This window comes from Condylura cristata, unplaced genomic scaffold (assembly GCF_000260355.1).
Source record: "Condylura cristata isolate star-nosed mole 26May11 unplaced genomic scaffold, ConCri1.0 scaffold00001, whole genome shotgun sequence".
Lineage (NCBI taxonomy): Eukaryota > Metazoa > Chordata > Mammalia > Eulipotyphla > Talpidae > Condylura > Condylura cristata.
Window position 1 is genome coordinate 25,982,630 of NW_004567102.1, and position 18,300 is coordinate 26,000,929.

Below are 18,300 nucleotides of genomic sequence, written 5' to 3' on the forward strand. Positions count from 1 at the left end.
ATGGACTTTACTCTGAGAATAAACTCATCACATTCCCTGTGAAATGACAATTAGAGATTATTGTGGTTTTAGAAGTGTATCCCAAGAAAATGCTAAGGAGGGAAATACGTGTTCCTCAATAAAACTTCGTAAATCAAAATATGTCTGGAGAGATATAGTTTCTCAGAAGCAAAGAATAGTATAATTTAGATATATAAAAAAAAAAGCCCTGCCAATTAGGATTCACTTACACAAATAATGTGTGTCTAGAACTACCTAGGGCAGCACAATTCAATCTGGGGAATTTGGACCATCTGGTCAAGTGATAGGTGGCTAATGAAAAAGAAAGTTGAGTACTTATTTACGCAAATATCACCAAATGCCTGACATGCCTCTCATAACTACCTATCTCATTTCAACTCCATGTTCAGAGTTCTGAATATGATACCAACAGGTGTGCTATGGTTTAAGATGTGAACATTTCAGTTACAGGAAGCTTTTCCATTGTAACTCAAATCTGAAAAGGTTATTGTTAGTAAGTTTACTCATGTCAGATACATACAATCATAGTTGATATTGATAGTAGTTACTATGAAGGGTCAATCAGCTACAAATTCTTGGAAAAAGCTCTACCAGGATGGAGCTATATTTTTCAAAACTAGAAGACCAGTAGTTGTCAATGCATATTTGCTCGGTAGAATGAATAAATGGAGTACCCACAAAGTTAATTAACCTTGAGACTTCTGAGTTTTCAATGAGATTTTCCCTGAATATCCCATATTGTTTCATTGCATACTTATTTAAATTTTAAAGACATTTATTCATTGTTAACATTCTTTACATAAAAATTCACAATGTATTCCCATCTAAATTTTACTGCCAGAAAAATTGTATCAGGCAAATTATAGTGCTTCCTTTCCTCAAATGTAAAAACTTCATCATCCATCAGTCTTTTTCTCTTAGCTGCCAGGAAATTAAAAGTTGTATTTATGTATAATTGCAACGACTTTTTAACTTTATACAATTTCTCCTTTAAACACCTAATCTATTTTTATCATTACTGTCTCGGTTACATTTTAACACGTTGCTACTTAAAAAGTTTATAAATTTTAAGTATCTATTGACTTCCTATGTAAAAAAAAAAAAAAAAAATACCAAAACTCTATTTCCTTGAGACAGTTGTCCCCTGCTTTCTCCTTCTCCTAGTACTGTATTACTGTTGTAATGAAGTATACTCATTACTTTTACTAACTTTTATATACTCAGACCTTTCTTCTTTGTTCCCCCTACACACAGTATTGATTTTCTTCTCCTGTCCTCCCTTCACGTATTACTACCCTTTTTTCCTTAGGTTTTCTTCTGCCACTCTTCTTTAAACTTTCATCTTTAATCAACTGTCGTTTTTACACTGCTATGGTTGACATTTATATTCAACTGCTTTAATAAATCCATTTTGTTCTAGGGTCCAATTCTAAAATTGTTACTATATATAGCACTCACTGAGGAGCTTAGTAGTGGTATTTTAAAAATTTATTTTCCTGGTGCTCCTGGCTTTTTTTTTTTTTTTAATACAGTATTTGTTTTCTTTTACTTTTGGTATAGCAGCATTGAGAAAGAAGTCATCTCTAGGTCTTTTTTTTGTTAGTACCTTGCTACATGCTTAATAAATTAATCACCTGTATGAAGCTTGTACATAATATGAGGGCATTCGCCTTTATATAAAGTCATCACTTCTGATGATTTCTAATTAGGAATTTTGGAGGAAATATTAAAGGAAATATGTTCACTGGTGGAAATGACAACACTTAGAGCAGCTTCAAGAAATCTGAAGTCATTCCATATTTCTAGGAGGGGAGGAAGTTTACTTAGAATAAAAGTAAACCTCTAAATAGGCAAAAGAAAAATTTTAGAATCTAAGGAAAAAAATGTTAAAAAAATATGACTAGAAAATAAAAGGCTGAGGTTGGTCTGATTAAAACAAAACACATCACTCTCAGAAGTAATACAGTATATGTTCTTTTCACTACAAATATGACAGTGCTTCTAAACATCTAGATATCAAAACTCAAAAATAGATCATGTATGTGTATATTTACATATAAAGCATATCCCTTAATCAAACACGGTTTATATAGGGTTAGAGCACATATAAAGACTTACAAACTAGCAAATTTACTAGTCAACTGAGTGCCTTCCACATACAAAGAACTATTCTAGGTACTAGTATAAAGCTGAAAAACCAGATGTGTATTCAAGGATTTGCAATCTGTAAGAGTCAGACATGAGATCAATAAATCATAACGTATTGTAGAAGATATTATGTGAGTAGGGAAAAACCAGAAAGGGAAAGCAGAGGTGATAATGTTAAAGCTGAGATTTGGAAGATAAATATTTCCTTAGAAACAAAAGGAAGGGAAGGTTGTCACAGAAGCAAGAGTTCAACAGATTGATGATGTGAGTAATCAGAACCATTTGCATAGTAGTATTTGTTCATTTGGCTTATATAAATGACCTGAGGATGGCAGACAAGCTAGACAATCAGGTATGAAACATGCCAGGAAGATTTTGATGTTATTTGACAGCTTTTGGATCTCATTCTAAAATAACTGAAAATTTTTCACAGAAAAGAAATGAAATAATTTGACTGCATCTAAATTACCCAGGACAGGTTGAAAGAAGATGGAACTTGGCAGGAAGTTCAGTGAGGAAGGTCAAATTTCATGTGTCTTAGTATGCTTGGGTTGCCATAACAAAACACCATAGACTGAGTAGTTCAAACAACGAAAATTTATTTTCTCATATTTTTGGAGCTAGAAACGCAAGATCAAGATACCAGCAGGGTTGGATTCCCTAGAGGCCCTTCTTGGATTACAGATGATTTCCTTCTCGTCATGTCCTTAAAAAACCCCTTTTCTCCATGAGTACATATCTCTAAAGTTTCTTCCTCTTCTTGTAAAGGTAACAGCCATACTGGATTGGGACATCACCCAATGGCCTCATTTTACCTTAATCACTTCTTTAAAGACCCGATATCCAAGTACAGTCATATTCTCAGGTACGGGGGTTCAGAACTTCAACATAAGAATTTGGAGGGGACACAGTGACTAGCAGTAAGAAAGAAGAAGGGGAGAGCAAAGAAACTAATTGGGAAGCATAAATAAACATGACTTATTAGTTGCTGATTTAAGTATGCACAGGAAAAATCAAGGTAGGCCTCATTTTTAACGTAGGTAACCAGGTATGTACTGATACCATCTGTGTGTGGGGGGAAACCAGGAGAAATTTTGGTATCCCCAGAAAAATGAGAAATTCAATCTTCATGATGCAACTGACAAAGTAATTTCTAGTTAGTAGGTAAGTAAAAATTTGGAGTTTATCAGCTGGAAGTCAAGGTTATATAAGATTGATGACCAGAAAGAAAATGTAAAACAAAGGCAAAAGGGAATGAAATCCTCGTGAATAACATTAAAATGTGTGCAGAAGCCAAACACAAAGGCTGTGAAGGCATATCTAGAGAGACAGAATCAAGAGAGCAGTGGCACAAAAATTAAAAGAGGGAAGAATTAAGTGGGAGATGGCTGTTAATTCCTAATTCTTTTTCAGAAACAATGGTATTTTGCTTTTTATAAGTTCTATTTTACTTATATCAGTATACTAGCGTATCATTTCTGATGATATAAGAATGTCCTCAAAATAACCTGCTGATGTTATATGGCTTTGCATATGCCTTTTGCAAATTCCAAACCTTTAGAATGAAAAGATCATATAGCTAAAATATGAAGTCATGTATCTTAATGATGGGTTATTGTTAACTATTCTTACAATAACCCAACATAAGTTGTAATACAAATGTTGAGATTAGACACATACAATAAGACCTATGCCTTTAATATTAGAGAGGTCTAAGACAATGGATTAATTTCAGAACAATGTAATGAATCTTGAAATGCCATTGTCTTAGGGAACTACATAATTTGAAATACATTTATAAAATCTATTTGAATGACAATAAGGATTTCATGTAGAAAATAAAAAACAAGTTGTATAGGAGTAGCATTTATTTTTCAGTGATATTGTGAATATTATCTTAAGACAATCAGATACAGACACAGTATAATTCCACATTACTCTAGAGACTCAAAGGCACAGATACGAGTTATTTATGTTTTAAAAAACTGACAAATGGAATATTAATTCTGGAAGACATTTAATCAATTCAACACTATTATACATTAGAGAAAACAAACATTCACAAACATCTCCTCACAAAGCTGGTAGTTTTGTATTTACATAGTATTATTTTAGCAATTTTAAATGCTTATCTATGATACAATACTGTTACTTCAGAAAACATACATAAAAATATAGTTTTTTAATGATCATGCTCCCATTTTTAATGAAAGCTAGTTGGTTTGTCCTAATTTAACACATTAAAAATGTTTAACAGATATTCAGTCAGACTTGAAAAACCTTTAGAAAGGCTGTCAAACAGAATAGACAGAGGGTTCATCATCACTTATGTCTGAATCATCTTCATCTACTCCTTCAATGACTGATTTCTTCCCTTTACAACAGGATACAATTAATCCAATTAAGAATACCTATAAATTTAAAAGCCATATGTTACTTCTCCAATCTGAAATCATTAGCAATGCATTTTAATTTCAATGATATTGCTGCTATAATACATATGGACCACTAAGAGTCACGTCAAATGTGGAAAACCTGTACTTACCCCAAGAAAGGCCCAGTTACCAAAATAGTATGCAGCATTAAAGAACCAGAACTTGTGAAGAAACAGGTATGTACGGGTAACAGTGCATTGATCTATAAAAGCAAATAAAGGACTATGGTGAGACAGTTTCTCTCTTAAAATGGACCACAAATACTCGTCTCAATGGAAAAGAACTTATCTCAAAGGAATTTAACCAAAGCAAATAGCCAAAGTCATGGAATTAGTGTTGGAGATGAGATTGAAATCTGTGTCTGTTACTAAAACACACAATTTTAAACACTTAATGACCAAAAAATATGGCATAATTCATTTAAAAAAAGCATGCCAGCAACAAAATTCTGGCTCTTAAACATAAAAAAGAAAAAACCCACATAGTTAATTCAAGTTATTAAATGTTGAATTTTAACCCATAATGCCAAATATGTCCTAAAACAAGGGTAAGTCTGCTGATGAACATTACCCAAAAAAAAAAAAAAAAAAAGTCATCCTATATGGTGAGTATTAAGATGTAATTAGGACCCAATTTTTAGGACTGCAACAACTTCAGTTTTTTTTTTTGTAAGACTGCTACTGAAAACCTAAATGCTACTTCTAAGGACACACTCTTCAATAAACGGTGCTGAGAAAAATGGGGCAGCCAGATGCATAAGAATGAAACTAAACCACTATCTACTGTTCCCCCTCTCCTCACCCCCACCAAAAAAAAAAAAAACTAACTTAAAAAATACTAAGAAAGGACAAAAGCATGAAACTTCTACAGGAAAATCAAGTTGACAAGTGCTTCTTAGTAATGATATTTGGATTTGACAGTTAAAAGCAATGGCAACAAAAAGCAAAACTAGACAAGTGGGAGACACATCACAATAAAGAGCTACTGCAAAAGAAATTATTAACAAAAAGGCAAAAAAGGCAGCATAATAAAGACTTGGCATTAATATTAACTATAGATACAAGAATTCATGCAACTCAATATGAATAGAATTTTTCCGAAGACACAGAGATGATCAACAGGTACATAAAAAGGTACTCAACATTACAAATTATCAGGGAAATGCAAATCAATGATAAATGATTTCATTTTTTAGAAAGGCTACTATCAAAAAGGTAAGAAATAAAAAATGTTGGTGATTACGTAAAGAAAAGGGAACCCTAGTGCACTGCACTGTAGTTGGGAAGGTAAAATAGTACAGTTACTATGGAAAACAATATGGAGGTTCCTCAAGAAATTAAAAATAGGGGCCTCCATGGTGGCCTAGAGGTTAAGTCTCATTACTGTCATTGCTCAGCTTGAGTTCAATTCTTAGCCTTTGTTGCCCCTTGCTCCTCTCAACAGTGTATTTCAGTAGATCTTCCTGGTTTTTTTGTTTGTTTGTTTTAAAGGTTTATTTATTTGTTCATACAGAGCTGCAGTATAAGCCAGAGGCTCAGGGACAGCGAGAGGCTTCAGCAGACACAGAGTGGGGAGCAGAACAGGCAGATCTACGAAGTACACTGCTGAGGGGAGCAGCAGGTGGGTCAGGAGAGGTCTGCCACACCATGTGGTCACCTCCGGGGCAGGTGGGAATCGAACTCATGCACAAGTGGCTTTAGCTTCTCAGTGCTGTGCTTTAACCCGCTGCGCCACCAGGGAGGGCCAGATCTTCCTGTTTTACCCTACTCTGCCTCTGGTGATCCTCTCACCAATCATATCTCTGGCATATACCCCAGTTCTTCAACATGATTGATTATGCTAGCTTCTGATAAGAGTCTAACTATATGGAGTCCAGGCTAAAAAAGAGCACTGAGGAGATGCTTGTACTAAAATATTAATTTTATAGACTTAAAAAGAAAATTATAATTTGTATTTAGCTCTGATTACATTTACGTTTAAGGCATTTCCAAGGTGCCAACATATGTATTGCTCCTTTCAGAAAAGAATGTTCCTAATTTTACTTGTACTACTAACTGGTCAAATAAAACTTATAAAAGGGATTTAAAAGTCAGATATTAGTATAGAGTGGGAGAAAAAAAATTAAACCATACCAGTGAAACCTAAATTAACATATCTACTGTTCAATAGTCTTAATTTTCCAAGGATAGTCAAATAAGAAATAACAGTTTAGTACTTCTTTCTCTTTTCATACAACAAAGTTACTTTAGATATATATTAAAAAATATTAGAGACTGAAAGTCAAAACTTAGTTCGAGAGTTTGCTACTTATATATTATAGGGTGAGTCAATTCAGTTTTCTGAAAATGATGCTAAGATAATACCTGCTTATGATGGTAGCGATGGGGTAGTTCGAGGATTAAAATTAGAGAGAATCTACATGTGATTAAAAAAAGAGAAGACTGATACACAGGGTAGATTAACAAACGTAAGAATCTATCAACAACTGGCTAAAAAGCTTCACAAATTATTTAGGTTGGCTTTCGTGGGACTCTAGACAACTTAGAAAACTCATAACTAATTAAACTCACTATACTATCTCTTAGTTAAACTTTTATCAACACAAGTTAAAATGTCACCTAGAAAAATAATTTCAGCATCAAGGCAGACTTTCTGGACCTCATGCAAAACCCAAGAAAAATGATGCCCTGACCAATACTTAATTTTCTGGTCTGCATGGCAACTCACTTGATAGTAGACTCAATATATCAGGTTATCTCAGCCAGATGATACCAACCAGTAAGATCAATGAAGTTCTGATTCTATGCCTACCTAAAAATGAGTGACTATAAATTTGGTTTTCCATACTTATTCCTTCCCTCTGAAGAGAATTCACTAACCCTGACCTTTAAGTGCTTAACAGTTACACTTTGTATGATACATAATAAACTGACTCTAAGGATATTATGCTAAGTGAAAAAAGTCAGAGAAAGAGAAATTGTAATATCACATAGAGTCTAAAACATAAACTCACAGATAACAGAGAACATACTGGTAGCTGTTATAGACTAGGGAGTAGTGACAGCAAAGTGGTAAGGGAGGTAAAAAGTTGCAAGATAACCTTTATGAAATATGTCAGGGGGTGTAATACACATTACATGTACAGTATTACATTATTAATAATGTACTGTATAAATTACTAAGAGTAGATCATAAAAGTTCTCATCACAAAAAAGGAAATTTTTTTAAAACGAATGTACTGTATAAATTACTAAGAGTAGATCATAAAAGTTCTCATCACAAAAAAGGAAATTTTTTTAAAACCATGTACGGTGGCCCTCCCTGGTGGCACAGTGGGTTAAAGCACAACAGTGAGAATCTAAAGCTGCTGCCGCATGAGTTCAATTCCCGCCTGCCCCGGAGGTGACCACATGGTGTAGCAGACCTCTCCAGACATCTCCCGCCCCCTGCTCCCCTCAGCGGTGTACTTCATCGATCTGCCTGTTCTGTTCCCCACTCTATCTCTGGTGAAGCCTCTCACCGACCCTGAGCCTCTGGCCTGTACCCCAGTTCTGTATGCACAAATGAATAAATCTTTAAAAAAAAAATGTATGGTGATAGATGTTAACTAGACTTATTGTGGTTAACCATTTGACAACGGATACAAATACTGTATATTTGTATACACTTGAAACTAAAATAATGTTATATATTAAGTACACTAAAATAATAATAATAATAAATGTTGTGTTTTAAAAGCTTCCATCTGGCTTATATATTAGTCTCGTCTGGCTTATATATTAGTCTCGTCTCTGTTATGAAGCCGACAAAGGTATACAAGCAGTACTAAGATAATAATTTTATCATATCACTCTAACTTAAAAGGATTTATATAGCTGATAGATACAATTAAGTTAAATAAAGTTATCAACACAAAATTATTTGTCAACTAAAAGATCATACACATGTAGTAGTTAACAATGAACAACTATTTAACTATTGGGAATAAAAGGTTTCTAATTCAAGATGATAGTCTAGGGATATTTATTTAGTATTATTATTAGTATTACTATAGTATAGGAGTATAGTACAGTACAGGATTATAATATAGTATAGTGTAGTATAGTATAGGAAAGGAATATATTATTAGTATAGGAATATAACATAGTATACTATAGGAATATAGTATAGTATACTATAGTATAGGAATATAGTAAAGTATAGGAAAAAGAGGAACAAACTTCTAACAGCAAGATGAATGGGAGAAATACATTCATGTATGTGATAATGCACCATAATTTGCAAGCTAGAAACCCATATATACAAGGTCCTCAGTGATAAAACTGGATGACTTTTGTAGTAAGCTTAATGCAGTGTATCCACATGATGCCTGTTAATGATACACACCTGAAACACATCATTTATAATGCAAAATGACTTCAATAAATGAAGTAAGATAGAATGACCAAGATAATATCTTAAAAAATAAAGCAAGTCCTGGTTCAGGAAATCTGCTATCTTTATCCTATTTATGGCTCCCTCCACCATAGCAACTATGCAAAGAATAAGTTATCTAGTAGGAGTGAGTATGTTCTGTGCATATGCCAAAAGAATTAGTAGAAAAAAAAAGATAAATGTCTCTAGTGAATGATGATTTATCTCTCATTTATTTTAAAATATAATTTTCAGATAAAAAATACACCAGTTACAAGAATTCCCAAAGATTTCCTGATTTTTGAAATTTAAATACAAATTAACATAACATTGAGTGGAACATCTTCTTTATCTGTCATTTAGTTGTGAAAAAGAACAATGAGAATAAGGTAGCTGAGAAACAAAGAGCATGTTATATGCAACAAAATTCAGGATAAAGTTTGAAGTTTAAACTGAATACATAACCAAGAATTTAGATCAAAACAGTAACAGAAAATATGAAATATGAGACAGATGGCCAACTGAAGATATCCAGCAACTGATGAACAAGAATTCTCAAAAGTGAAAATGAAGAAAAGAGAAACTAAGTTAGCTTCAAAAGAAAAACTGTCTGACAATAGATTTCTATCAATTAAAAATGAACAATAGATGACACATGCCTTTAAAGTTCTAAAAGAATTTATGTAGATTCCCATACACAATTAAACTATATTGTGTGTAACATATATTACTTTGAAACATTTTTCAAACAGAAAAAGGGAATAAATGAAATAAGATGGTTTTATTTTATAAATATTGTTTAAAGGAAGCAGAAAAAAATACATATATTTTCCTATACCCAAGGAGCTTATGTTCCCATAAAAATATTAAAAAGATAAAATACATGAGTATGGTAATGCCATAAAAAGCATAAATGCTATACTAGCTCAAAGAAATACAAAAGATTTAGAGGTTTTAAATAAAGAGGATCAGGTTTGAAACAAAATTAATATAAGAAGGTTGTATTCTGACTGATAAAAATGGGAGGATGAGGTAGAAAACAGGCTAACATTGTTTGCTTTCTTCCTTAACCATAATGCTCTACACCACCAACACATTACCACTATATATGAGATTCTAGTCACAGAGAAACCTTGTAAGAAAATGTGCAATGATCAACTGTGGAATTCAGAAGTTAAATTACCCTATTAGTTCTCTTCTTAAGAAGGAAACCAAGATCAAAACAGTTACATAGGCCCAAACAAAAAAACAAGAAGCATGATCTTAATAATAGGTACAGATACACTTTAGCAATATTCTGATATTAAAGGTAGAATATGAAATATTAAGCAACTATTTGCTGATTTAAATTCTAAAAAATCATAAGCAAAATACCTGACTCTGTTTCTCTCATACGCTAGAGAAACTGTTCAGCAAATCAAATGGCACTACAGTCAAAATATTTCCAGAAACAGACCTCTTCCTGCCACTTCCACTACCACCTTAATCTCTCCCTTGTATTACTGCAGAAAACTCCTCGCTGATGACCTGCTTTTACGGTGTTTCATTAGTATCTATCTTAGGAGCTAGCAAACTATGACCCAGAGGACAAATTTAGCTTGCAACTTGTTTTTGTCAAGTTTTATTAGATCATGGCTACACTCTCAATGTTGTATTGTCTATGGCAGCTTTTCTGCTGCAATGGCAGAGCTGAACAATGTGAAATACTGTAAATCCCACAAAGCTAAAAATATTTGCTGTCTGGTACTTTTTAGAAAAAGTTTGCCAAATTGTAGTCTGCATTCAGAGTGATTATTTGAGAACATCAACGGCGCAATTCTGCTCACAATCTTCCAAATACTTTCATGTGAAAAGTTAGTCAAAGTTCTAAAACGTGCTGTTACTCTATCTCCTCTAGCTTAAGCCCAACTCTGTACTTGCTGTCCTTTAATTTAATGTGGAATGCCCTTGCCCAGATATGTTTGTTCCTCACATCCTTAAAATTCTTTGGCTCCAGATTTATAGACCATAAAAAAACCACACAATTTTTTTTAAAGGCCACTGCCTATGTATTTGAGGAGATTGAGAAACAGAATGACAAAATATTTTCCTAAATTAGAATTATTACTTACAAAATTCCAGAAAGTTAAGCTAAATTAGTTTCACTTACTTTGGAGTAGGAGATATTAAACTGATAGTCATATTCAAACCTGCCCATTCCATCAAAATAAGAAAAAGTCTGGTATCATTTTCACTTCAAATTATATCTATGGATCATCCAATTGGGTATGTAAAAACCACAGGAGATAACAAATATTCCATCACACTAAATATTAGTGTCCCGTTTCAATTTTGACCCACAATGTTTAGTTTCTTTTTTTTAAAGATTTATTTATTTATGCATATAGAACTGGGGTACAGCCATTGGTGCAGGGGCGGTGAAAGGCTTCACCAGAGACAGAGAGGGGAGCAGAAAAGGCCGACTGATGAAGTACACTGCTGAGGGGAGCAGTGGGCGGGTCAAGAGAGGTCTGCCTCATCATGTGGTCACCTCCTGGTCCAGGGATCGAACTCATGTTGAAGTGGCTTTAGCTTCTTAGTCCTGTGCTTTAACCCTCTAAGCCACCAGGGAGGGCCTAAGGTTCAGTTTCTAATGCAACTCCTTAACCATTCACATTTTCAGTCTGTTAAAACTGATACACCTTAAAATGAGCATTGCATCCATTAACTGTATAAATCAAGTCAAACAGCAAGTGTCAACCAGTGTTGTAACTCCTTAAATAACATTGTTTTTTAAACAGAAGTAAACTTTGCTGCAAAACTCATTTTTCTTTAAGGCCAAATTATGAGCTAGTAAATTAAAAAAAAAAATGACCTGAATCCATTGTTAATGATGATATAAATGCTTTAGAAATACTGTTTAGTTACCTAGATTTCTAAATAAATTTCCTGGAAACTCAGAAGTTCAAGTATTTAAAAAAAAAAAAAAAAAAAAACTCCATATTCTGAGAAAAAGGTGATACCAAGAATTTAAGAACTGAAATTTTTCAAAACCTCGATAAATACCCTTTCCACTCTCAATTTTCAACAAATTAGAAGGAAAAAAAGGCTTCTCTACTTAGCAGGATTCCACTACCTTGTTTCTCATTGTCTTCACCCTTAAAAAGGTTTTCTCTTTAATTACAGAGTAAGAGTTGTATTAGACAATAAAAGTAACATTTACTTTTAGAGTTTATTATAAATTTCAATTCCTTGATCACAGCTAGATATTGGACTTCATTTACGCACAAAACACTTGCTCTCCCTCAATTTACAAACGAAGGCAACAAGATATTAAGAATACATTCATTTGCATAAAAACTCAAAAATCAAACTAATAGTAATCTCCTGAATGCATTTTAGAATGATTGAGTATTAAAAATTAGATTTGTGGGCCCTCCCTGGTGGCGCAGCGGGTTAAGTTGGTAAACAAGTTTTATTTACATGGCAATGCATTTTGATATACTTCTCGATGATGGGATAGTTTATTCCAGAACTTAACATTCAACTTTCTAAAGTATCATACAAATTTTAACTCCTTTAATTTCTCTAAAATAGTTAAAAATAACTATCTTTTATGGGCCCTCCTTGGTGGCGCAGCGGGTAAAAGCACAGCACTAAGAAGCTTAAGTCACTTCTGCATGAATTCGATCCCCGCCTGCCCTGGAGGAGATCCACATGGCGTGGCAGACCTCTCCTGACCCACCTGCTGCTCCCCTCAGCAGTGTACTTCGTCAATCTGCCTGTTCTGCTCCCCACTCTGTCCCTGGTGAATCCTTTCACCCTCCGCATCTCTGGCCTACTCCAGTTCTGTATGAATAAATAAATCCTTAAAACAAACAAACAAACAAAAAAAACTATCTTTAAACCTTTGTACTTCCTATATATTTTATAGTTTTTCTTTGGTTTTCAATTTAAAGTCTGCTAAGTATTTTGTAATTCATGTAGTTTAACACATCAGTTTCTATTTTAGCATCATCTGTTAACTTGAGTCATCTTAACCATTTATCCCGGTAAAATTATAAACTCAAGTTAAAATTTAAAGCTATAGCTCAAGACTAAGTTATTTTAACAAATACAGTTCATAAGAATAGCCCCCCAAAATCACCAATCTTTATTTATTCAAATCATTCCATTTTCATTATGTTCAAATAAAAAAACACAAGTTTACATAAAGAAAAAAATAATTAGAACATAATAAATTTAAAAATTAAAGACTTTAGATTCATGAATTTTTTTAAAATGATGCTTAGGAAACATCTTATTTCATGTCTTCCATATTCTCCAAATAGTTAATGTTCCTGCCATAATTTATTGTTACTGTAACATGTCAATTAAATGTCTTCATACACTGTTAATGCAGATTCCTTTCTCGGCTTGAACTACCCTATAGTTTTTTTGTTTGTTTGTTCATCTAGATTTAATTTCTGCTGTAGGACCCAGAAGAAATGTTACACTCCCCGAATTGGGCAGAATACAATCATTATTCCCTTTTACCTTCCCATAGCATTTTGCTATTGCTTGCTGTTAACTTTTCTTCCTATTACAATTATTTACTTTTATATCTAGTTCCAGTAGGCTGTTTGCTTTTTGAAGGTAGTAAGTCTATATGTGTTTCTGCAGACACTTCCTTTACCCATGATATTTCTCACAATGCTAAAATGCTAATTCACTCTATAAGAGATTTTAAGCATAAAGTATCTAAACTATTTTTAGATGACTTTCGAATGCTAAACATCATAACACTTACACTAGCAATATTTTCTATATGTTTAATAGACACCACATCAGATCACATATAAACAAAATTTTAAGAAAATAAATCTCTACAATGTACTACTTATCATTGGTAAGAAAATACGTATTTTTAGAAATTACTACTTCAACATCATTCCAGGGAGTTTCTATTTTCCTTAGAAACAATTTTATAAGTAACATAGCAAATTAAATTTTTTGTATGTAAATCTTAAAATACTGTCACTTTGCCATAAACATACGACATAAGGTGACATCAAGTGCCTTATTAAGTATTTCTAGTACAGGACCTCTATTCTAGTCAAGTAACCCCACTAAAATGTCACAAATAATGTGGTAATTTTTTCCTCTGCATGGTAAGATTTCCTAGTTTGTGTTTAAATGAAGACTGCTATATCAACCTGTCATCAAACCTCCTATTCCATCTCTACCCCTGTGTGTTGCATCTCAAGCTCTATTCCATTTCATCTTTCACTGCCATTTTTATTTAAAGCATTTCTCTTTAAACTAAAAAAAATCTACTGCCATTTTTTTTTTTTTTTTTTTTGCATTTTAAAATACTAGGAAAAAGAGAAAGGAAAACAAAAGAGGGACCCAGACAGACCCAGATGGGCAGAAAGTAGCTTCTGAAGGGGCAGATTTGGTAAAATGGATGCCTGCTTAGATAAAGGCAGTCAGTCTTGGGACAAGAACTGCTGGTAAAACTTCCTTTACCAGTATAACATAAATCTTGAAATTATTTTTAATTAACTAAATTATTTTGTTTAGTTTTTCTGCTAAGGTTTTAATACTTCTCTAATATCAGCAAAACAGAATCATTGCCCACTTAGTTTAAAAGTCAGTCACAAATGAATTCAACAGCAATTTTTCAGTCAATTTTTGCTTTCCTAATAATGATAATCCAAAGCATTTCAACTACCACATTGTTAGTGGTGTGTGTATGTGTACATTTCAAAGTAAGGATTCTGAGACTAAAATCATTGCAAAAATAGAATTGGAAAATTAAGTCATTTATTTATATTAATACAATTTTACTATTATTTCTTCAGTAAAAAAAAATCATTACCATCACGATATTTGTTTCCCCATCTCATCTTTTAATTTTGTTCTTTTCTCCCAGTTGTAGTTTGCTCCCTTGACTCCCTACACATCATGGAATTTCTGGTTGGTCCCTTTATTTTCTAATTCTCAAATGGACTTCCACTCTCCATCCTGTTTCAATCCTTCAATCCACCTTAACCAGAAAACCCCAAGACCTCCTGAAGAATAATCACACCAACTGCACTAATTTGTCTAACAAATTAGTTTATCAGCAAACTGATAATTTTGTTTCTAACCCAATACATCTTTTTTTTTTTAGATTTATTTATTTGTACATACAGAACTGGGGTACAGGCCAGAGGCTCAGGGGTGGTGAGAGGTTTCACCAGAATCAGAGTGGGGAGCAGAACAGGCAGATCTACAAAGTACACTGCTGAGGGGAGCAGTGGGCGGATCAGGGGAGGTCTGCCCACGCCATGTGGTCTCCTCCGGGGCAGGAGGGAATCAAACTCATGCAGAAGTGGCTTTAGCTTCTCAGTGCAGTTCTTCAACCTGCTGCGCCACCAGGGAGGGCCAATACATCTTTTTTAATCATTACCGTCTTTTGCAGCGAAATCCCTCTTTTGCTTACTTTCATGACCAAATGAAAACTGTTCATCGTTTCTTCAATTTTATGCCCTATGACCCACTCATTTATTAGCATTTTACCTGAGTTTATAATTAACAGCAAATACAGTTATACAGATATGCCAACTGCCTACCCACCATAACCAAGAAATTATAATTTAAGTCCATACATTATGTGACCTTCCCAACTAGAGGATATAGTAACTCCCATTCCAAATCTAAATATTCTTTAGGTGATGTATTTAATATCATTTTATCCAAAACAGAATGACAATGGCCCATCATCCCTATTTTCTGGTATTTCTGCTCATCCTCTTCTGCTCGCATAGTTCCATCAGCCTTCAAGTATCTCCCAATTAAAGGGAAAAATTTCTCTGAACCTACACACCTTCTCCAGATTTTATGCAGTTTTTCTCAATCACTATTAAGAACTTCTATGAAGACTAATGTAAATTATTTCACTGCTTTATATCCCTTTTGATTCATGAAATTTAATTTTATCTCCAACATTAACATTTTTCACACTTCTTTTCTGTCTTCTCTGTACCTTCCTTATCTGCTTGTTCTTAGATTAATGGCAGAGTTCTAGTCTCCATGCTCTTCTCATTCTCTATCCTGAGTTCCTTTCATATATTTCCAACTGCCCATGAAATCTTGATGTGGTCATTGAGACATGTCAAATAAACTAATCATTTGTTATAATTTTCTCTAACCTTAATATGAATTTTAATCTCACCTTGTAGATAAAAATTTACCAAATTATTCAGTAACTGGAGGATCATGCTAGAAACTTCTGTTTCTTTCACTATTGCTCTAGAGCTAATCAATCAAAAATTCTCTCCATTTACTCCTTAATCTTTTTCTTCCTATACTCATAACCCATTAGTTCAAGCTTTAACCATATTCTTTGGATTACTATAAATAGGTTCCCTAGTAAATCCTCCAAATCCATTTCTATTCTAGGGTCTCAATTTCTTGAATCTTTTGTCTATCTATAACTATCATAATAATTTATTGAAAATATGTCAGATTACATTTCCACTTTTTTTTAATTATTATTATAACAGTTTTGTACATTTTTTCCCCATCTCAATTGTAATCCCCATGGGTTTCCCATCACCAAGTCACCCGTGCGCCATCACCATAATCCCGTGCACTTCCCCCCGTTTTTTATCCCATTCCCCACTCCACCCCCACAAAATGTCTCTGGTATATGGCTGTTCATTATTCTTGTTATTTTCTCTCCTGGTCCATTATACTCCTGCTATGAGTGAAACCATCCAATATTTTTCTTTCTCTTTCTGGCTTATCTCACATGATCTTTTCCAGCTCCATCCAAGTTGTTGCGAAAGATATTTTTTTTCCACTTTCTTATTTAAACTTTTCAGTAGCTTTTCAGTCACTTTCCAAGGCCTTTTATGATTCTAACTCAACAATCTCATTTCTTCCCTTCCTCCAAATTCTTTTTTTTAAGATTTATTTCTTCATACAGAATTGGGATACAGGCCAGAGATGCGGAGGGTGAGAGGATTCACCAGAGACAGAGCAGGGATCAGAACAGGCAGATCGATGAAGTACACTGCTGAGGGGAGCAGCGGATGGGTCAGGAGAGGTCTGCCACGCCATGTGGATCTCCTCCGGGGCAGGTGGGAATTAAACTCATGTGGAAGTAGCTTAAGATTCTTAGTGCTGTGCTTTAACCCGCTGCGCGACCAGGGAAGGCTCCCTCCAAACAAACAGTAACATTAACAATACTTTAAATTTATTACACATATATGTTCATGTGGTTTAAGATAATTTTACTTGTGCATGTGGTTCTCCTCTCCAGAACAGACTTTGAAGCACACAGCAATTAAATTTTTCTACTATCTTGAAGTGCAACCTGACAAACACTTCTTTTGACTACCGCTCCACAATCATCTCCTCCAGATAAACTTAATTACTCCTTCCACCAGGCTATACTGTTACTATTTTTGATCCTGCTTTAAAAGCTCAGAATTTTGCCATTGTTCATAATGGTACTAATGTATGACTTATGAAAAAATATAGGGGCCTTCCTGGTGATGCAAGGGGCTCAAGTGCGGCACTATGAAGCTATATACAACCATCGCAGCATGACCTCTCTTGTCCTGCCCCCTGTTCATTGCTCCCCTCAGCACTGTATTTCAGTCAATCTGTTCTGGCCCACAATCTGCCTCTGTTGAATCCTCTCACATCCCCTTCTCCCCCCACCTCTGGCCTGCACCCCAGTTCTCGATGATAAAAATAAAATCTTTTAAAAAAGAGAGAAATATATTACATTTAACATATATTACCCTAAAAAAAAGCATTTAATGAAGGCAAACAGGGAAAATATTGCAAATTCTGAAACAATGAATCTGAAATTCTTACTCAAGAAAAATGCTGTAATATTCAAAAGATAAAAACACCTAAATGCACAAAAAACAACAAAAAAAGATTTTCTAAAATAACACAGAAATTAAAAGCAGAATCACAGCTTTTGTAAGAATACACATAAAATACTTAGTACAGAGTCTGGAACAAAACTGTTACTGTTATCTGAAATTACTAGACTTGGAGTGGACTAAAAGAATCTAGGTCATAGTTACTTTCGGTTTTAATCCTAAGAAATTCAGATTCCATCAAAACTCCCAAATTTTTCAAGAATAAACAAAAGACAATTAAAAGTTAATTCTTATTAGGTTATTAAGCTTGGTAAACAATAACTACCATTTGTTATTTCATGAGTAACTAATTTATATAGTTTTTCTGTACCCTAGTAGAAATTATATCAAGAATTTCTGTTGAGGAGACTTAACAATTTCTTTTTTTTTTTTTTTTT

At 33.7% G+C, this 18,300-nt stretch overlaps 1 protein-coding gene across 1 annotated transcript in view; it reads right to left on the bottom strand.

The window, feature by feature from the left end:
* Positions 1-4,169: 4,169 nt before the first annotated feature.
* The window catches only part of LMBRD1 (LMBR1 domain containing 1), a 76,715-nt gene continuing 62,584 nt past the window's right edge, over positions 4,170-18,300 (bottom strand). The window contains exons 15-16 of the mRNA XM_004674040.2: positions 4,715-4,806; positions 4,170-4,580 (exon numbers count right to left, since the gene is read on the bottom strand). Coding sequence (XP_004674097.2) covers positions 4,464-4,580; positions 4,715-4,806 — 209 coding nt within the window. The 3' untranslated portion in view covers positions 4,170-4,463. The remainder of the gene's footprint in view (positions 4,581-4,714; positions 4,807-18,300) is intronic.